The sequence below is a fragment of the Rattus norvegicus genome, chromosome 8 (assembly GCF_036323735.1).
Source record: "Rattus norvegicus strain BN/NHsdMcwi chromosome 8, GRCr8, whole genome shotgun sequence".
In the NCBI taxonomy this organism is placed as follows: domain Eukaryota; kingdom Metazoa; phylum Chordata; class Mammalia; order Rodentia; family Muridae; genus Rattus; species Rattus norvegicus.
The window spans coordinates 108,455,778-108,477,801 of NC_086026.1; the positions used below are offsets into that span (position 1 = coordinate 108,455,778).

Below are 22,024 nucleotides of genomic sequence, written 5' to 3' on the forward strand. Positions count from 1 at the left end.
TACATAACAAATAATTTTAACTATATATATAACTATATAACTACATACACACACACACATTCACCTCACTAAATAATTGGCCTAGGTATATGTTTAAGACGTTTCTTAATTATCTTTTTCTCTTGTTCCCCTTCTAAAATGGTTAATCACCTTTATTTTAGTATTTTTGAAAAGGCATTTTAAACTTTCACAGTGTTTACATCTTAATTCTGAGATTCATATTCTGTAATACTTGCTTTTAAGACAGGCCCATGGTTCAGTGGGTAAAGGAGCTTCCAGTGTAAGCCTGGCCTCCTGAGCTGGAAACCTGGAAACTTGTAAAGGTATCCACCCCTATCCTACACACACACACACACACACACACACACACACACACACACTCACATGCATACACATTCACACATGCATTCACTCTCATACACATTCACACTCACACACACTCACACTTACACACGCACTCACACATTCACACTCAGACATGCATTCACTCAGACATGCATTCACACACACATTCACACACATTCACACATGAATTCACTCACACATGTTCACATTCACACGCATTTACATTCAATGCAATGACACTCACGCACATTCATACTCACACACATATTTATACTCACACATATTCAGTCACACACATTCACATGCACAATTCACACACAACATATACACACATTCACACTGTCACACATATTCACACACATTCACACTCACACATATTCACACTCACACACATTCACACTAACACATGCATTCCCACTCACTCCACTCTTCTATCGCCAGCCCCCTAAACACCCAGCCCTTGTCTTTGTGTGGCAAAAGCAAAAGTTCAGAGCACTCACACGCAACTCTGAAGGGGTGACTCTGACAGGTACTGGGACGATTAAAGCCTTTTAGACTCCATGTTTCAATGCACATAGACTGGACTGTGGACTGAGGGCATGAAATGTATTGAATTCTCAGGGAGAACTCAGAAGACAAGGTTCAAAACAACAACAGCAGTAACAATGAGAGGACTTTCCTGACTCCAGGCCAGGGTTCTTCTCACAATAAAGCTCTCATTAATTTTGAAATATGCAAAGAAGCTAGTTGCTTCTTACTTTCTTATGCAAAAATGTGATAGCTTTCTGTTTTAAGCTAGGTGAGGACATTAGAAATACTTCAGAAGGTTTCATTATAATCCTAGGGCTAGAGGTGGGGCTCATGGGTGGGGTGTTTCCCCAGGAAGCGTAGGCCCAGGTTGAACACTTAGCATAGTGAAAGTGAACAAATTCAATTATTACTGTAAAAGCTAAGTTTGTCTTACATAAGTGTTGTAACTTCAGCACCGTGATGCTTCACCCTGTTACTGAAAAGCTGTTCTCTACCAACTACGACTTACCAATAACTGTCAGCTGAACGGTTGTCTTGGCAACACCAGGGGCTTTTTTCACTTTGCACTGGTAGGTGCCACTGTCTGCAGGACGAACATTTCTTATTTTTATGGATGCGTCACCAGACACGACGTCATTACTTGTAAAATGCACTCGTCCTTTCAGATCTTGATAGAAGTCAGAATAAATTTTATCTGCAGCATACAAAATAACCTGAAAAAAAACCAAAACAGAAGATAAAAAAATAGCCAAAACGGAAAAAAATAGAAATGAAACCCATTTCATTACAGCTTTGTACATATCATTCTGCCATAGAATCAAAATTAGAAAGATAGGAAGGGAAGGAGGGAGGCAAGGAAGGAGGCAGAGGGGGAGGAAGGGAGGAAGCAGGCAGGGAGGGAGGGAGGGAGAGAGGGATGAAGGACAGACAGAGGGAGGAGTGAGGACAGAGGTGAGGATATGTAGGCTGAGGAAAACTACAATATTTAAAGCACAAAACAACAAAGTAGAAATGTACCCACGTGATCCCTGTTGTAGCCCCACACTCCCATTTCAAATAAATAGTGGAGCCTGACAGTGAGAACTGTTTGGCCAGACTGGACAGGAACAGGAACACATACACATGCATTCCTGTCTGCTCCGGTTTTTCAGCTGCCTCAGAGGCTGCAGTACATCATCATGTGCCTCCCCTTTTCTTCCAAAGAAGGCTGATCATAATTCCCCTGTGTGAGCTAATAAAAAGACAAGTTTCTTTCTCGATATGAAACTGGAAGCCAGGCATGATAGGACACACCTGCAGTTCCAGTAACTAGGAATATTGAGGAATGATCATGAGTTCAAGGCCAACCTGAGTCTCCAGGCCAGCAGCAGGCTCCAGGCCAGTTGGAACTAGAGAGTCATTCATTGTTCTAAAAAAAACTAAAATAAAAAAAAATATTGCTGAGCTGGAGAGATGGCTCAGAAGTTAAGAGCACTGGCTGCTCTTTGAGGGGATCCAGATTTAGTTCCCAGCACCCACGTGGCAGCTCACAACCATGTGTAACTTCAGTTCCACTGGGTCCAGTGTCATCTCTCGCCGTCTGTAGGCAATGCACACAACAACCATAGATGTATAATAAATAAATAAATCTTAAAAATACTGCTTAGACTCAATTCGTAAGTGCTAATAAAAAATAACAATAAAGCAACTGCTTTAGACAGTTTAAAAACAAACACAAACCCCAGCACTGGCCTTGGCTTTCCAGTGCTCTTCATTTAGCTCTGATCACTTCGACTAGAAAAACTTCTTGTGGTGGTTTGAACATGCTTGGCCCAGAGGGAGTGGTCCTGTTAGAGGGCGTGGCCTTGTTGGAGGAAGTGTGTCACTGTGGGGGCGGGCTTTGGACGTCTCCTCCTATGCTCAGGCTCTGCCCAGTATAGAAGAGAGGAAGAGAGCTTCCTCCTAGCTGCCTGAGGATCCCAGTCTCCCCTGGTTGCCTTTGAATCAAGATGTAGAACTCTCAGCGCCTCCTGCACCACGCCTGTCTGGATTCTGCCATGCTCCTCCCTTGATAATGGACTGAACCTCTGAACCTGTAGGCCAGACCCAATTAAATGTTTGCCTTTATAAGAGTTGCCTTCGTCATGGTGTCTCTTCATAGCAACGGACACCCTGACTAAGACAGGTCTACAACAATACTTCACATGACTTTTTTATAGTTTAACATATATTTTATAGATTTTAAATTTTTCTCCATTTTCATTTGCTTACTTCCAGGCTGGCCTCAGACTCTCTATCCTCCTGCCTCACTCTCCCTACACAGAGAAGAATTGCAGACATGTGTGCCGTGCCCTGCTTTTGTTCTGCTATTTAAGACATTGGTTGTATGGGAGATTTATCTGGAAATGAGGAAAACAAACTGTGAGAATATATACGCTTATCACACTGTGTACCTCTCGTGACTCCTTTGCTGGTTCTAAGAGCCTCATAGACATCTTAAGATCCTACCAGGGCCAGGTGCAGTGCAGTATTGCAGACCAGCTGCTGAGGCGGGCTGACATGGAAGGATGACCAGGCTTTGGAGTTTGTGGCCAGGCTGAGCAACAGAGGACATTGATTCTAAATTCTGACAGGGTCTAATGATTCTGGTTCACACATGCTACACACACACACACACACACACACACACACACACACACACACACTCACTGCCCAGCCTGCTCAGCACACCCCTCTTGTTCCTTGTCTCCTCTTACACTTTTGAGACCACAGTGTCAGAGCATCCACAACATCCTCTTGCCCTCTGAAGCCTTCCAGACATCTAATGACCCTTCCTCTTGTGAAATCACAGGTCAGTGTATCCCATGTTCACAGGCTTGGGCAGTGGGGCTTCTGGCCATGACACCACACCTGCCTAGTGAGAGTGAGCAGGGCACACTCACCACATGGTCTATCGCCTCATTGTTAGGTCCTGAAAGCCGAAGCCACTCGATGTCCAGTGGTCCTTGGTCCTCAGGGCTAAGGGTGAACATGCAGGGCAGATGAACAATTTCCCCTCCAGCTTCCTGAACTATCTGCTCTGGAGTAGTGATGCTCACACTCCCAATGAGATCTGGAGAGAGAGAGAGAGAGAGAGAGAGAGAGAGAGAGAGAGAGAGAGAGAGAGAGAATGTGCATAACATTGAGGCATTGAGTATCTATCTTGTTGCTCACTGGCTGACTTCAGGCTGAAGCCATTCAGGAGTCAGGATAGGGGGATGTGGGTGGGACTTGGATGCCCAGGTTAGTTTGTGGCTTCATGAAGTGGAGCGGCTATGGGCATTTTTTCATGCTAAGTGATTGCCTTAGAGCACCACCACCTTGCTGGCATCATGCAGGCATGAGCCTCCACCAGGAAGCTCTTGTTCTTCTCACCAGGCGCAGACAAGTGAACTTGGCTAGAGCTCTGAAGGTCAGCCTTGTCTACAAATGCAAGGCCAGCCTGACTCGTGCTAGCCACAGGGCCACAGGCTCCCTGGGGACCCTGTGTGTAGTGCACATGAGAGTAACTCTTAATGCATTTTCTACCAAATTGTCTTTTTTCTTTTTTTTTTTTTTAGATTTATTTATTTATTTCATGTATGCGGGCACACTGTTGCTGTCTTCCAACACACCAGAAGAGGGCATCGTATGCCCATTATAGATGGTTGTGAGCCACCATGTGGTTGCTGGGAATTGAACTCAGGACCTGTGGAAGAGCAGTCAGTGCTCTTAACCACTGAGTCATCTCTCCAGCCCCCAAATTGTCTTTAGTTCTAAATTTTTTATGAAATCTGATTCCCTAATTTTTACTGATACTTTGTTCTTGTGGCAGTGGTCCTGAGGACTGAGGCTTGAATTTATTATATTAGGCAAGCAGTCTACAATGGGTGATATTCCTAGCCCTGAATGGTTAAAATTGTTTCTGAGGAACAGGTTTTGATAAGGACAGTTTAAAAAGAAACACTTAGAAGTTTATATTTCATCTACCTGTCTCTATCTATCTATCTATCTATCTATCTATCTATCTATCTATCTATCTCTATCACTTATCTACATATCTATTATTTATCTATCTATACATATATGTATTCAGTGGGTTATTGGCCTTAATATTATGCTCAAACATTTCGTATTTCATCCTCTTTCCTATTCTCTTCTGACCAAGTCAATCACATTTTTGAGGAGATATTTTAAACCTTCACAACCTATTATAAAATTTACACTCTACAGAACCTCCATTCACAGAAGGCACGATGGCTCAGTGGGTGTAGACATTTGCTCCCTGAGGTTGGAACCTCAGCTAAAGGTGAACAGATTGACTGTCTCCACGAAGCTCTCATCTGACCTCCTCATCATCACTGTGACATACACATACATGTATACATGCACGTGCACACACACACACATGCACAATAACAAAAAAACTTAAACTTCTGTTTAGTTACTTCAATCTTCACCCTTAAGATAATGTTGAAAGATCTTTTTGCTTTGTTCCGCTTGATGCCCAATAATCTGAGCTTTAAACAAACAAATGTCCCTCCCCACATTGATGGGAAGCTCAGTGACAGAGTCCTTGCCTAACAGACTTCCAACTTACAGATACGTTTGTTGAAAGAGAGGACTGAAACTCTACATCGGGCTCTCTTCCATTCACAAGCTGCACATAAACTACAAGAAGCATCACTTCTTAGCCTACCACAGGAAAAGGAAGCACTGGCCTTAATCGGTGTATTTTGATTTTCCAAAAGAAAAGTAATTCTGCTTGTAGTGATTCCCATATAAACTGGATCTGCTGATGATTTTTCCTCAAATAAAACAAAGACGTGAATATATTAGTATCCTAATTCAAAATGCAAATTAGTGCTGGTGAGATGGCTCGGTAGGTAAAGGTGCTTCCGTCAAAGCCTGGTGACCTGAGTTTGATCCCTGGAAACTTCTGGGGAAGGAGGAGAACACCAGCCTGAAGGTTTGCCCTTTGACCTCCACATGTGCTATGGCTTGTGTACGCCATCACTCGTGCACACCATCTCTTGGTTACTTATCTATTGCTGTGGTAAGACACCATGACCAAGGCTACTAATGAAAGAAAGAGTTTATTGGGCTATGATTCCAGTCCATGGTGGTAGAGCAGAGGCACAGTGACAGGTGGCCAGAGGAAAAGCTGGGAGCTAACATTTTAAAAAATTATTTAATTTTACGTGCGTAGGTGGCTTGCCTGCACGTATGCCTACACCACATGCATGCAGTGCCATCGAAAGCCCAAGAAGGAGTCAGATTCCTTGAAACTGGGGTTTACAGAGAGTTGTGAGCCATCATGTGGGTGCTGGGAACCAAATCCAAGTCCTCTGAAAGAACAAGTGCTCTTGACCACTGAGCCATCTCTCCACCCCTGAGAGCTCAGATGTTGAACCATAGCCAGGAGGTAGAGAGTCCACAGGGGATAGCACAAGTCTTTTGAAACCTCAAAGCCTGCCCATGGTGATGCACCTCTTTCAACAAGGCCTTACCTCATAATCCTCCCCAAATAGTTCTACCCACTGGGGACCAAGTATTCAAACATATGAACCTATGGGGCCATTCTCATCCAAACCACCATACACAGTAACAATAGATGGCATAGAATTTTAAAAATGTAAACTTAGAAATGGGCCTGAGGACACAAACTTTTAATCCCAGCCCTAGGGAGGCAGAAGCAGATGGATCTCTGTGAGTCTGAGGCCAGCCTGGTCTACATGGTGAGTTCCAGGATAGCCGAGACTGTTTTCAACTCTCTATACCCTCACCGTCACCCAATAGTAATTTCAGAGGCTACAGAAATCCTGGGCCTCCAGATGTGAAAAATGCAGCAGTGTTCCCGTGCCCTTGCTGAGGAAACTTCTGGAAGCCAGCCAGGATGGAAGGCTATCACGTGCACTTCATCATCAGTGCTTTCCCTGGGTAAATAGCTTCTGCCGTTTCTCTTTTCTCAGTTTATCCCTAATCTTAGATAAACTGCACTACAGCAATCAACCCATCTGTCCCCACTTCCTGTACTCACCCACGTGGTGCTCACCGATATGGTGCTCACCCACGTGGTGCTCACCCATGTGGTGCGGTACTTGGCCTATGCTGATTTGCATTTACCTTTATAACCGTTAAGGTGAAGTTCACAGGCTGAGTTTTATCCCAGCTCTTAGCTCTTGATGGTCAAATCTTCTTCCCAAACTACCTTGTACCCTTATGTTGTTGCAGATTGGTTCTAATGCCATTTGTGTGAATTTGGCCTCCAAAATTACATGGAACTGGAACATTAGCCTATAAGACTCAGAGGGTCCCTGCCCCTCGTTGGCTTTGATTGGTGAAATAAAGTGGCTGCTGGCCAATGGTTGGACAGGGATACAGAGGCGGGGCTCTGGGCAAGGGAGCAGGAGAGAGTTTTCAGAATTGCCATGATGAGGGCTTGGGGGTAGGGGTGGGGGGAGTCGAAAGGTCAAGCCTGAGAGTTGCAGGAGAGAAAGCATATAATATATAAGAATTGGGGTAACGTGACCCCGGGGGCCACTCTCCCGATTGGATCTGAGGTAGCAGAGATGGAATATAGATTTTAGAGAGTAATAATTCAGGAATATTTGAGGGGAGAGTGTGTTAGCCACGGGGAGGTTTGGAAATGCCCAGCCATTGCGCTGTTTAAGGCATATTAAAAATAAGGCTCTCTCTGTTTCTCTGTCTGTCTCTGTCTCTGTCTCTGTCTCTCTCTCTCTCTCTCTCTCTCTCTGTGTGTGTGTGTGTGTGTGTGTGTGTGTGTGTGTGTGTGTGTGTGTCTTTCTTTCGGGAATTCAAACATTTGGATGTTTTTTAAAATGTTTACCTGGTGAAGCACCAATCATTAGTCTTGTTAGGATAGGAGAAACTGTAGGTTCCTCTGAGCCTGTTGTAGCTGTTTCCATACTGAAGAGAGCTGGTGCCTCAACGTACATTTCATCACTTATAAAAATGCTGAATGAAGTCCTCCTAAGTTCAATTTCTAGAACGAGGAATGAGGATTCTGAAAACTGCTTTAATATTCTAGAAGCAACTCCTGGAAGTTCAATGGGGTTCTTACAAATTCAGTTTGTTGCCAGTATTTAAGTTCTCCAGGCATAAATACTTTGTTTCAAGAGAAGATTGAATTTCTAAGTACACTCCAGTTTGAAAAGTTTACCTAAAGCGAATGACCATATAGCCCCCATATATGAAGATACAACTATATAAATTAGGGCGGGTGAGATGGCTCGATGGGTAAAGGAGCCTGCCACCAACACTGACAACCATAAACAGACCAGGAGCAGACACAACTGGAATTTAATGGTCCCAAGCAGAGTCAGCAGACCGACCAGTCTCTGTAGAGGGGTAGAGCCTGAGAACTGTGAGGCTGCAGTACAAGACTTGACATGCGCAACTGCATCCCTCAGCAGGGAAAGCTGCTATCTCCAGGGACCCCAAACGAGCTGCTCCAACACATTGCGGTTTGCAGGGATTGTTTTGTTTGGGGGGCTATTTGTTTGTTTAGCCTCTGTGCTTCCTGTTCCTGTGGGGTTTTTCATTTATTTATGTTTGTTTGTGTTGAGATTTATTTTTCTGACCAGGCAATGGTGGCACCTGCCTTTAATGCCAGCACTCGAGAAGCAGAGACAGACAGATCTCTGTGAATTTGAGGCCAGCCTGTTTGACAGAGCAAGTTCCAGGACAGCCAAGGCTACACGGAAAAACCTCAAAAAGAAAAGAAAACAAAACAAAACAAAAAAAAAACAAAAAAAACACAAGAAAAGCTAAGATTTACTTTTATTTTACATGCCTAAGTGTTCTGCTTGCATGTATGCCTGTGTACTGTTTGCATGCAATGCCCGTGGAGGCTAGAAATGGGATCAGATTCTCCTGAAACTGGAGCTGCAGAGTTATACAGCTGTGAGCCACCAAGTACAAGCTAGAATTCAAACCTAGTCCTCTGGAAGAGCAGCCATGCTCCTAAGCACTGAACCATCTCTTGAGCCCTCCCATTTCTTAGTTTTTAACATACAGTTTTCGTAATATTTTCACTTTTATAAAAAAAATCTTTTATGTTTTTTCTTCTATTAACCTTCATATATTCATCTAATATTGCTTATCAATTTTTACATTATTGGGAAATCTTTTCCTTTCCTTTTTTTTGTTTGTTCAATTATGCTTTTAGTGATATTTTGACTTTTTCTACTGGTATTTATTTATTTAGGTTTTTGTTATTGTTGTTTTTGGAGACAGGATCTCGTGTAGGGTGACCTCAAACTCCTGATACAGCTAAAGATAATCTTGAGTTCCTAAGTCAACGAACATTTGCTATATAGATGAAGTTTTTCTTGTTCCTAGAAAACAAACCAAAGGAATGGTTTGACACATATTGTTGTATAACAGTTTCCTCAGCAACTGAAACATCCCATTCTGGAGGGAAACTCCTTAAAAAGGAAGATCATTAAACAACTCAAAAAGCTTCAGGAAGTCCCTGAAACTGACCAGATTTGGAAGGCTCCTCCCTCCCAGAGTAAGCAATAAATTTGCCAAGAGTCACTCTCCAGACAAGCCAAGCTGCAACAAAGACTGAGACAGCTGAGCTGCCTGGAAGAGGTTTAGACCAACTGAATCTCTTGGAAATGACACTCTCTAACCTGTCAAGGCAAAGTGTGGTACAGGCTGTGCAGTGTGCTCCAGGTTCCCAACTTTTGTGAGCTGTCACCCATGCTGAGGTGGGCTTTGCTGATGTGGCTGTCTTTGAGTCATTTCTGTACCTATAATTAATTCCTTTAAAACTCATTGGGTTCATCCTGGTCCATCCTGGGCTCCCTATCTGGGGTGAGCAGACATGTGTGTAAGGTCTCCGGAAAAGTTTGGTCACGCAATGCATAATTTCACTTAATCTAGTGTAAAGCAAAGTTCATAGGAAAAAGCCACCTTCATGTGAAAGTCTTTACGAGTCTAATCATGGGTTAGAATTCCCACTATTGTACAGAATCGGAACATCAGTTTTCTTATATTTTTGGTTGTGAGCCTAGCCTTTAATGGGTGAGCCATCTCTCCAGCCTGGAACATCCATTTTCTCATTGCTCTACCACCTCTATTAGAGAGCTAAAATTATCTAAGACTACATTGGTATAATGCCCTTCAAGGACATTCATTGCCCACCCATTTGTGTCTGCTCTAATGTGCTCTAAGTGATCACAGCAAACCTTGGGAAGTTGTTAACAGATCACTGCTAAGAATGTCATCAGTTAGCATCTTAGACTGATACCATGTTGCTATTCACCTACCCACTGTTCCCACCCATGTGTTTGAAGAAGACTTCATTATCACTGTCTTTGCTTTTGGATCTATAAAAGTTCATATAACAACTTCTGTTATTATGGAAAAACATGAGCCGCTGTCAAGGTGGGCAGTAGCTAAAGGGACCATCGTGGAGGAGAGTAGGCCTCGTGGGCAATGGCCTAAATGTCTTCTGTGCCTACCCACCTGTTTTAATGGGCTTTATGCTATACACTGTGTCTTGAACAGTTTTCCTGAGAGGGTTTTCCTATTCACATGCTTGACAGACATATTTGGAAGAACCCTAAAGGGAAGAGACAATAGCAAGGCTTCATTCTTTACCAGAACAGCTCTGACCGGCATCTTGTGATCTCTTGGGTGGTTCAGAAAGTCAAGACTCAGAGGTGGCCATGAGACTTGGGCCCAGTTCTTCTGACCAGCAACAGCGATCAGAGTCACAAGGTTGCCTCTTTACTACCCCGTTAGAAGATACTGGTTATGAGGGAGGAGGTTGTTCCCAGTGACCTTAAAGCCTGGTGGAACTCGCTATGAATCAGGGGAAATGATGCTCAGACATGAGGCTCTTCCTATGAGAGAACAGCAGGAGCTCCATAGAGATGGGAAATGTCAGAAGAGGAGGACGGTAAGATGAAGTGTGACAGAACATGAGCACAGACAAAGCCCTCGCTCTGCTACACCTGTACAGATTAAACCCAGAAGGAAGAAATCAAAAGGGACAGCAAGCGACACCGATGAGTAAGCCACACCGGGAGCCTGCGAGGGATGTTCTGTCCCTTCCTGGCTTTCTCTTCTGCTTCCGTTCTAGGGCTGACGACTTATCAAAGCCCGTCTTTCTGGTGACCACGCCCTCTCCATTCCCACAGGCAGTGTTAACTGTTCTCGTTGTGTTTTAACAGAATTACTTAGTGGGATCCCAAGGGCCCGGGATCAAAGGGGAGACGGGACTATACAGCACTTCCTCTATTATAGGAAATTATTTACAGGTCCCACCCTCAAGGATCGGGATTTTACTTCCTCACAAAGATTGGATACTTATCGTTGGAGGGTGTGTCCAGCCTTTTTCATACCTAACCCAAGTGCAAGCAGAGGGAGGTGCACAGAGAAAAGTGAAACAAATTCACTCCATCCGTAGGTCCAGAGATAAATTACCCACTGCGGTAAAATACGAGAGCCAGAAAGCTGTGGCGGCATTTCCACCAAAGCAAAGAAACTGGAGGCAGAGAGTCCATTGACGCCAGAACATAGCACAATCCCCCATACAGTCACGCAAAGGAAAAGCAACTCAAGGCCTGAGCACCAGCTATATCTCAACCCAGTTGCAGGGATATTTTGTTTTGTTTTTCTTGAGACAGGATCTTAGATAGCCCAAACTGGCTCCAAACTCGTGATCCTCCTGTCTCAGCCTCCCCAGTGTTAGAATTATGAGCATGACACCAAACCCAACTGAAAGCTTTATTTGACTGCACTTTTTTTATGTGATGCTGGAGAGTGAACCCAGCCCCTCACATGTGCTGGGCAAGTGTTCTACCATAACCTACATAAATGTAGACTCTTTAAGAAGCTGAAGGAGAGACAGGCAATGCTTCAGCAGGTAGAGTGCCTGCTGTGAATGCATAAGGCCCTGCACATTGAAGTACAGTAACCACACTTTTAAAGGTAGTGAGGCCCGGAGAATAACGAGAAAACATCAAGTTTTCTTGCATGGCTCCCTGCCTTCTCTGGTAGCACAGCTGGGTGAGTGACTGACTGTTCTCTCTGGATTGAAGCCTTGCCCGCCATACCCCATGATCTCCCCAAACACCATTACAACATCTGGTCCACGAATGTGTATTGTTTTCTTTTACCCCTGGGTTTCTTCCACTGGGATTGGGGTTGCTTATAAAAATTTAAATATACAACTCACAAGTCAGTACCCAGGGAAAAGTAAGTTATAGTGTAAAAACAATCAAGAGATTAAGAAAACATGCATATAGATCTTGTACACGTACTTTCTGAATTGGATCATGACCCGAGGTTCTCTCTTCTCCTCACACACAGACAAACTCTTCCAGGGAAACACTAAAGCTTTAATCTCAATGATTTTCATCATGGGCCTGGAGAGATGATTTAGGATTTAAGATCACTGACTGCTCTGATAGAGGACCTGAGTTCAATTCCCAGCACCCACATAGCAATTCACAGCTGTCTGTAACTTCAGTTCCAGAGGATCTGACACCGTCATACAGACATGCGAGCAGAACACATAAAAATAAATACATCTTTAAAAAAAGAAAAAAGAAAAAAAGGAAGGAAGGGAGGAGAGGAGGGAGGGAGGGAAGAAGGAAGCAATAGAGAGAGAGGGAGGGCAGGAGTGAGTGGTCGAGTCGCTCAGAGAATGTTCAAGGCAATGATTAAGCCCCCAGGACCAGGAAGGAAGGAAAAAATAAAAGAAGAGATGGCAGGAGGAAGGAGGAAAATTCCCCAAGTCTAGAAAGAGATCTGGACATCATGGTTTCTGGGGCATTTAGACCCCCAAGCAGAAATGTCTGGAGAAGAAGACTTCCCTGCTCCCATGTCAATCTACATTGAAACATGAAGAGTTCAGAGAAACAACAGAATGCTCCAAGCTGGGGAGGGCAAGGCCGAGACCGTTCAGAGCCGTTCAGGCTGACAGGGGCAAGAGGCTGAAAGTGCGACTTATTCATTGTATGTGACCACAGTGACACTGAACCCTACAGTAGAGGGGTGAGACTTAGATTCCAAGGAGCAGAAGAGTTAGTGAGCGGCATCAGAATGCCCTGGGTTAAGACGGTGTCTACCAAGACAGAACATTCCAGAAAAACTTATATGAAGATTCTCCAGGGTAGATTATTATTGTAAGTGACTTACAGCCTTCCTTATTTCTGCTTTAGGTGTCTCTACACTATGTCCTCACCCCCACTTCCTTTCTCTTCCCCAAAAACACCAGTATATTCTCAAACCTAGCTTCGCTGAAGATGAACCATGAAACTGGTAACTGTCCCTTTATCTTTTCAGGAAACTTGACTTGGGAAATTCAGCCAAGCTTAAAATGTATCAAGGTAGGAGTACCCATTACAGATTCTGATAAAAACGAGGCTTGGTAACAGCACTGGCTCATGGGTAATGCTCACGAGTGTGTAAATAGGATTTTAATGGAACCAGAGTCATTCCCGAAGAAAGGCCATCAGGACTCAGAACACAGAATTTAATAACAGGGTCTCCCTATGTAGCCTAAGCTATCCACACATTCGCCATCCTCTTGACTCATCTTTTTTCTTTTTTTAAAAGATTTATTTATTATATGTAAGTACACTGTAGCTGACTTCAGACACACCAGAAGAGGGCATCAGATCTCATTACAGATGGTTGTGAGCCACCATGGGGTTGGTAGGACTTAAACTCAGGATCTCTGGAAGAGCAGTCAGTTCTCTTAACCACCGAGCCAAATGTGTGACCCAGGCTGGCCTTGAACTCGTGATCCTCCTGCCTCTGCCTCCTTCAGCAAATCCTATTGGCAGTGCTGGGATCACCAGTATGTATCACACACGACTGGTCCTTGCATTTTAAAAATGTTCCCTCCCCCCACACCACTCACTATAGCCCCCACTGCCAGAGAAGGCAAAGCAACACAATGTACTTGATGAATTCTTTAGGAAGTACCAAGTTATTCTGTCTCATAAAAAAAAAAAAATCAGCCAATACATTATGGACTTGAAGCAGAGGTCAGAGTTTCCTTTTGCCGTCTGCTCTGGATCTGTAAAAAAATAGCACTCCTTTGCTATTTTGTTTTGCCATTTAGTTAACAGCTGTGGTTGGCCTCTAAGCCTAAGAATGTACCCATTTAGTTCATTTCTCTTAAGGTAGCCTGGACCATTGAAGACTCAGAGCAGTTGGGTGTACAGTAAATTAGGATTTCTGTCAGTCAGCCTATACCTGTGCAAGCATTTGAAACCTCGGGACAGACACTAAGGAGAGACTAAGCACAAGCTAACATGGGACAAATCAGGAACAAATGAATCATCTCCTGCACCCTGGGTGTCAGTGCTCTGGGAAAAAGCAAGAAGCTCACTATATGACCGAGCTTCCCCACTCCCCCCCCCCCCTACCTTGGAGTTCTTCCACCCTGCACCCCAGAGGTTCTCCCTTACAGAGGTTCCCTCCACTCCTAGCTCCCACTCCTGTCCTTGCCCGTATCGTCGTTAGTGGCCCCTTAGAAGCAGAATTAATGCTGGGGACTAATGGCCCTTACTTACCCGTGACTCCACAAAAGAACAGGAAGCCCAGCAGAAGCGCCATGGTGGCTGTCCGGTGGGCTGGAGCACCAGGAACTCGGCTGTGCTCTGGGTCCTTAGCTTCCCTAGGAATCTATTGGCACCAGGACTTCCTATTCAATAGGGCAGGTGCATCTGGCCCCTGTGCCAGCTCCACCCCCATGTAGGGTTACCAGGGCAACCTGGCACGGCTCCGGACTAAGGGAAACTCCCAGTGCTGCTTGAGCGGACTTTCCTGAATTCACCTGTTCAGTTGTTAGGAGTTTATGCTCCCTGCCCTCTCCTGGCCCCTGCCTTCCCGCCACGCTGCATCCCTAAATCGACCATGTTGACATCTCCAGCTATCTTCTGTCCCGCCTTCTATATTCACTGCAGAGCCAGGGCAAGAGAATTGGGCGGCTGCATTAGCAATCTTCTTATAGAGGTGTGTGAGCTAAGGAGATGGCATGAGATGACTCTTCTCTAGAAAGGCCCAGATCCTGCAGCAGGGGCTTGGAGATTTCTGTTGTTTTAAAGACTACTCCACCGGTGAAATTGGTCAACTAAACTACTGAGATTTAAAAGTAGAGCTATGCAGGGCCAGCCGATGGTATAAGGTAGGCTGTAGCTGGGAGGTGTGAGTACTGGAAGTCCTTCCAGGTTAGGCTGGTCCATTGGGGTCAATTATGTCATCCTGCTGTTCATTCTAGGTTGCTCCTCTTAGACAATGTCTGATTAGCTGCAGAGAAACTTGGGGTTGTACCGTGGAAAATAGCAGCTGTGATGTGGCAGATAGGACCTGGCCGCCATCTGGGTCATTTACAAATGGCTTTACAGCGTGGGGAGACAAACGTGTTTCCTGCTTGGCACATAACAAGGAAATAACATAATATATTGGGCCTGGTGGTGGTGGTACACAGCTTTAATCCCAGCACCGGGAGGCAGGAGGCAGATTTCTGAGTTCAAGGCCATCCTGGTCTACACAGTGAGTTCCAGCTACGGCTACACAGAGAAACTCTGTCTCAAGGTAAACAAGCAAACAAACAAAAAATCCACCTTTTTGCTGGGCCAAAAAGGACAAAAGAAATTAATCAATTAGATTAACTCAGCTGCAATACAGGCTACATGTGAAGTCTACGTGGAGAACACTTTTATTCAAAGACCAAGGGCAGAATCACAGTCTCATCTAACTTCGTAGAATTCTGTCGACTTAAGGTAAGTCCCATACGGATAGAAGATGATATTGATGGACCCAGAGGACCACCTTTTAGCTAAGGAAACAAGAATCCTATCGGTGCATGAACTCAGCATTTTGGAATTTAAATCCTTACCTCATCACATTTTATGAAGTAGAAAAAGATCGAAGTCATTCACTGTCACACCGTTGAATGAAGGTCTTGTGGTATTTTCTTACTCCGGTGAACACAACGTGGGAGGAAGACATGGGGAAGGGGAAGGGGAAATCAGCCAGGCCATCTTGAGGTAGGTGGTCTAAGATATTGTGAATAAGATACTGCTTCAGAGAAACCTGGAGATTAGAGAAGTGGGATCCTCCCAATTCGGGTGGCTTCTCCAATCTAAAATCTAAAATCCTTCAGGAGTGAACAATGGTCTACTCCAGACTGCTTATTAAGTAGGTGATAAAATTACATTATTCCAACTTCAGCTGGTGGTGTCCTCAAACGGTCTGCTGCTGTGATGTGTTGTGGTTTGCCCTGGAGTTATCTGTATTTTGATGCTAATTCCACTGTGAGGGACAGCGGCCTAGTCAGGTACTCAGGAATCAGGTGACTTCACCAGAACCTTCTCCCCATTGAATTTGTAAAATACAGGTGAGGGACAGGTACAGGATAGAAGGAGGCCTGTCATTGGAGGAGAAGGAAGGATGGGTGGGAGAGAAGTTTGAAGGAAGAGGATACTGGAACAGAAAGGAGAGGAGAGGAGAGAGGGAGAGGGGAGGGGAAGGGAGAGAGGGAGAGGGGGGAGAGAGAGAGGAAGAGAGAGAGAGAGAGAGAGAGAGAGAGAGAGAGAGAGAGAGAGAGAAGTTGTGGCAGGACAATATGGCAGGTGACGTAAAGATCTTGCTCTGTGTATTTACAGGTTGTTATTAATGTTCCTAAGGGACGGATGATACTGGGCTTTGTATGTTTAGGTGGGCAATTACATCTTATCAATTGGGTCAAAGATTATTGTGTTGTGTGTTCTTTTATGTGAGGGTTTGAGTGTAAGAAAGTGTACGGCAGCTGGAGACACTGGGCCGCTGCAGCGAGGTTGGGATGTGTTTCCACTAAGATATCTAGAGGATATCTTGGGGTACTGTGGTGTGCCTAGCGAGGTAAAAGACGATATACTTTTTAAAAATTTTTTATATTTTCACAACAACAGTGAAGAGACGCCACGCCACGACCACACATCACAGCCCATCGCTGCCAGAAGTCAGGCCACGGAACTCAAACATGGCAGGAATCCGGAGGCAGGAACTGAAGAGGCCACGGAGAAGTTGCTTTGCTTGCTCAGTTTACTTTCTTATACCACCTAGGACTACCATCCCACACCGTGTGGGCCTTTCCACATCAATCACTAAGGAGATGCCCTACAGGCCTGCCTTCAGCCTAATCTTACAGAGGCATTTTCCAAGAATGCCAAGGAACCCACTGGCAGAGGTTACAGCACAAGTGCCTGGCTTTAACTATGCCTCAAGGGACCAAACCAGGGGCTGGTCAAGGTGGACCCGTAAAAGATGTGCTAAAGATCAGGCACTTCTTTAAGAGCACTGGCCAAACCAAGAGAGGGTAAGTGGTATCCTCAGGGTGCCTCTGAAACTGAGGGAAATAGGGAATACAGCTTCTGGGCAGAAGTTCTAATTTTAGGGTGGCAAGAATATAGCTATTTCTGGAAAAATACTAGGAACCATTTCTATTTCATGGATGGGTCTCAAGTAGCTCAGGCTGCCCTCGAACTCACTGTATCTGAGAATGGTCTTGAGCGCCCGCTTCTCCTGAGGGCTGGGATCACAGCAACACTTGGGCTCGTGTCTGACTAATCTGAGTAAGTGACGATGAGACACAGTTAACACACGCACCCAGGAACAAAGTGATCACTATCCACGTGTGACCGGATGATCCTGAGCTGTGCTGCCTGACAATCTGTTTTAACTCTAGCCTGACATCCTCCAAATACTAACAACACCAAGGTCTTAAAGCCAACCTGGAGGGAGTCTGGGAATTGGCCGAGAGCCCGAGGGAGAAAATGTGCTACACAACAAGCTTGGCATTTGAGGCTATAGGGAAAATACAGCGGGCTTGGTCAAGGCAATGGCTCATCAGTCTTGGTTTAAGTGGATGCTAGAACAGCTTAGTTAGTGCATTCTAGAAGGTGGTTAGCTTCTAGACTAGCCTTCCATCTTCTCAGAGACAGACAAGCAATTCAGCAACTATGGATAGCGCACTGCCAGTGTCTACTGAACCCCACTGTCTGGCTTTCCCATGTGCACGCACACATGAACACATGTGATACAGCAGAGGCAGGGGAGATGAGGCTGTACAGCAAACAGACAAAAACATCGCCTCCTTTTAGGCTCCCGTTGGTCCAAGAGACCTCCCAGGCTGTCCGTGTGGAGCTAGGAGGCAAGGGAGAGCTAGGCAGAGGCCCTGAGCCCCAGCCCACTCCTGAGGCTGGTTTGTCCACCGATGTGGCCATTTGGGAGAGTCCAGTGGCGGCAGGTTGCAAAGACTCTGTGCCCCAAAAGAAGACGCCCACATGTCCCCAAACAGCCGGAACCACCCGTTTATTTGACTGAGAACATTCAGAAGGACAACAAAATTAAACACTCTTTAATAAAATTCCTATAGAAAACTGAAGTCTCAGGGCAAGTACTCAGTTGTGTTTCCCGTGCCACTGAGGACTGAGGGCTCCCATGTGTCTTTGGAGAAGAAGCAGTAGCTTTGCTGGATCCTGACGTCCATGTACACAGCAAACCAGTAGTTCTATTGCACATGCTCACACCCGCCGCCTAGCACCCGAACTGTGTGGTACCTCAACAAGTAAGTTACAGACTTCCATGTGGCGCGGATCCACTTCCATTTGAACTAATACCGTTGAAAAAAATCACAATGTTATACATTTTAATAAATACATTAAGAACAGCTGGCATATTACTAAAATACTGAAATTTAGGTTTCGAGTTTATTCCATAAATAGATTCCTTTTCATTCGCTTGCTTCCTTGGATACATCTGCTCAAGTATTGTGTTCTCTGAGATGAACTCTCAGAGCTACACAGAGAAGCCACATTCATAGGTGCCTCAGTAGTGAGGCGACTGGAGGCACTGGATCCACAGTTAACCGAAAAGTAACTTAGGAAAAAGCTCCGCTTCTGTAAAACTGTAAAACAAGGCTGAGGACTACCAAAGAAACATCTCTTTATATAGAACTCCCACTAGAAATTTTATAAATATATATGCAGCATATATATATATATATATATATATTATATATATTATATTTGCCCACCAATAGATTCTCAGCAAGTCTGGCTGAAATGATGCCATCATGATAAATATTAACAAAATTAGTGAGTTTTCACAGGTTTAAAATATTTCCTTTGAAAAATAATAAGTTCAACATAATCAATGTAATTTGTAGCTCACACAATTTAAAAAGGAGAGGGAGATACCTTTCTTAGAACAGTTTCCAGCCCCCAAATGTGCTAAGTTGCTGGCTGAGTTGCAGCACTTGGTCAACACTGGAAAGAAGTATTTATGCCTCTCTGGGAAGGTACCAAACACTGAAGAAAAGAGAGAAGAGACCCCAAACAGTCCCCAGGAGCATTCCTCGGCGTGCAAGGTCAGCAGGAAAGGGTCCTCCATGCTGCTGCTGACACTCATGATGAGTCCTGGAAGCACTCAGTTACAGAGGGTGGGCATTGGGGTGGTTCAGACGAGCTTCTGTGGGATGCCGTGTTCTGAACTTCACGCTGAGCTTCAGGATTTCATTCCCTTGGCATTTCCCGCAGGGTCATGTTCAATAGTGCAAGTGCAAAATGGAAAGGAGACAAACAGGCAAGTGCAGCAGAGCAGAGCGGACGCTAAGACCTGTAGTCTTTCCGAACTGTATGAGCCATCCAGTTCACCTTAGTGGTCCAGCTTTCCCTGAGTGCCTCATCAAACTTCTGCTTAAACTGTTTGAGTGCTTCTTCTTCACTCTTTCCTAAGGCAAGAGAGTCCTAAACAGAAAGAGAAAAGTGGTGACATCATGCACTGGATAGAGACATGCAAATACTGTCATCTACAAGATGCTGGTGTGGCCAGCTTCTCCAACAGTCAGGGTTCCATGTTTCCATATGTGTCACCTACAGGGCAGAATGAACACCAAGGAAGGATAACAACATGGACTTAGCAAAGGGATTTTGAGAATGAATTAATATGTAATTATTATAAGACACTCTGCTTTTCTGCTCTGATGACTGAAGGTCAAAGGTAAACTGGTGGAAACCAAAGTGCCAGGCAGCTACCGACCCAGTGTGTGGGAATAAACACCAGCACGGTAGCCTGCATTACACACTCCTTCATGAGAACGACACAATTTTTGTTGTGGTTTTGTTTTGTTGACTTTTTTTGGTAAACACCGGAGGAAATAACTTTGCTCCACTCCCTTTGGATGCTCTATTTTTTTTTTTTTTTTGGTTCTTTTTTTTCGGAGCTGGGGACCGAACCCAGGGCCTTGTGCTTCCTAGGTAAGCGCTCTACCACTGAGCTAAATCCCCAGCCCCTTGGATGCTCTATTTTTAACGAGATGACTGGAGGTTGGTATCTCTGAAGCCATCTTTATAAAACAACTTTATTACATTGATTTTGTGTGCATGCCCATGCCTGTGTGTGTATAAGAGCATGAGTGATGTGTACGTGTGTGTATGTGCATGTATGTGTGTGCATGTGCATGTGTGCAGTTTAGAGCATCCAGGGATTGAACTCAAGAGCTGTAGGCTTGGCAGCAGGCCACCTTCTCTGAGCCATCTTGCCAGTTCCCTTTGGACAAAAAAAAAATTTTTAAAGGGTTTTTGAGACAGGGTTTCTTTATGTAGCCCTGTATGTCCTGGAAGTCCTTTTGTAGACCAGGCTGGCCTCGAACTCAGAGATCCACCTGCTGCCTATCTCTCTGCCTCTTGAGAGTGCAGGGATTAAAGGCATGTGCCACCACTGACATTTGGACTTTTGAATGGCTCGGAGCCCTGTGCCCACAAAGTCCAACAAACATACAGAGAAATGAGTTTTACCTTAAGATACTGTATATCTTTGACTGATGTGAGCTCGGGAAGCCCTGCAGTCAACATCAGCGCAAACAGGGTAATGAAGAGATTCCCATGCCGCCGTAAAATCAGGTACGCGTCTTCACAGCACTGGCGGAACCTTGAGTTGAAGGAGCACCCCAGGAGCACAGCATTGGAGGGAGGTGGGACATTTGCAAAGGAAAACAACAAGACATCTTTAGAGCCAGAGCATCTCCGTGTGAGCTTCGGCTCATGTGTGCTGCTCTGAAAATAGTCCCCAGACTATAGCTTACATAATTCAAGCTTTCTAAAACCACAGGTCTCTCTTCAAACCAGAAATAATCAGGATTCTATAGTCATAGGCAAGGCCATACGTACGTACGTAACACACGCCTACTGACCTCTTAGCTCCTTCGTCCACATCGCTGACCACAAAACAAAACAGTGAGTTACAGCTCCTAGGCCTTTCCCATAAGCCCCAGCTTCTCATTCTCTTCAGTCCCTAAAACTGAGGCTGATGATGTGCAGTCCTGTTTGTTTTTCTCTCTTCCCCCTTTAAGACAGCAGTGGTCAAGAGCCATCTGACCCAATTCCCACAGAACCAGAAGCATTATGATCAGTCCTTACTGGGCACATTGTTGATCTGCCTCTGCTTCCACTCACATTTACTTTTGCTCACATTCATGCCTTTATTTATCTAGTGTGTGTGTGTGTGTGTGTGTGTGTGTGTGTGTGTGTGTGTGTGTGTGCGCGCGCGTGTAGCCGGAATTCTGAGGCTCAAACATTGAGCCCAAGCTTGGTGGCATGCACCATTTCCTGCTGAGTCATCTCTTCAAGCCTTTTGTCCACAGTAAGATGAACAAACAGAAGCGATATAAGTTCTAGGGAATGTTCAAGCAGCAATGCTTACATCAAATCCAGGCTCCCTCTCTGTTCCCCACACAGAATGATACTAAAAAACCTGTTGTCCTGTCAAATATATTATTAGTTTTGAGATAAAATGTTCTGAAACAGGAAGTACAATAAAAAGCAGTGACATGGAGTTTCTAGCATTCTCTGTGTCTCCCTCCTGGTCACTTCTGTTGTGTGTAACCCTCCCCACACACAAATCTGCCAAGAGTCTCCCAGATCTAAGCAGTCCTGTTAGCGTGAAGCGCAGTGTTAACTGTCCACCTAGCAGGATCTAGAGCAGCTGGGAGCCGGGCCTCTGGGCGTGCCTCTGACTGTTAGCCTGGATGCTGCGCTCGCTGGCTGGGAGTCTGGAGAGATAAGCAACAACATGCAGTGCTCCCGGCCTTTTGGCTGTGGACACAAGGTGACCT

The 22,024-nt window shown here is 44.9% G+C and overlaps 2 protein-coding genes across 8 annotated transcripts in view; both read right to left on the reverse strand.

Annotated features, from left to right (window-relative positions):
* Cxadrl1 (coxsackie virus and adenovirus receptor-like 1) overlaps nucleotides 1-14,568 on the reverse strand; it is a 25,554-nt gene extending 10,986 nt beyond the window's left edge. Inside the window, exons 1-3 of one of the 2 annotated variants that reach the window (NM_199406.3) lie at nucleotides 14,439-14,568; nucleotides 3,798-3,967; nucleotides 1,385-1,589 (exon numbers count right to left, since the gene is read on the reverse strand). In NM_199406.3, coding sequence (NP_955438.2) covers nucleotides 1,385-1,589; nucleotides 3,798-3,967; nucleotides 14,439-14,481 — 418 coding nt within the window. In that variant the 5' untranslated portion in view covers nucleotides 14,482-14,568. Of the gene's footprint in view, nucleotides 1-1,384; nucleotides 1,590-1,897; nucleotides 2,479-3,797; nucleotides 3,968-14,438 lie in introns of those variants that run through there. The other variant, XM_008766581.4, reaches the window with a different exon arrangement.
* A 3,671-nt stretch (nucleotides 14,569-18,239) lies between these two features.
* Nucleotides 18,240-22,024, reverse strand: part of Pik3cb (phosphatidylinositol-4,5-bisphosphate 3-kinase, catalytic subunit beta) — a 105,124-nt gene continuing 101,339 nt past the window's right edge. For 3 of the 6 annotated variants that reach the window (XM_017595943.3, XM_017595946.3, XM_017595947.3), the window contains 2 exons: nucleotides 20,709-20,841; nucleotides 18,248-19,658 (listed from right to left, as the gene is read on the reverse strand). In XM_017595943.3, coding sequence (XP_017451432.1) covers nucleotides 19,521-19,658; nucleotides 20,709-20,841 — 271 coding nt within the window. In that variant the 3' untranslated portion in view covers nucleotides 18,248-19,520. 6 annotated transcript variants of the gene reach the window in all.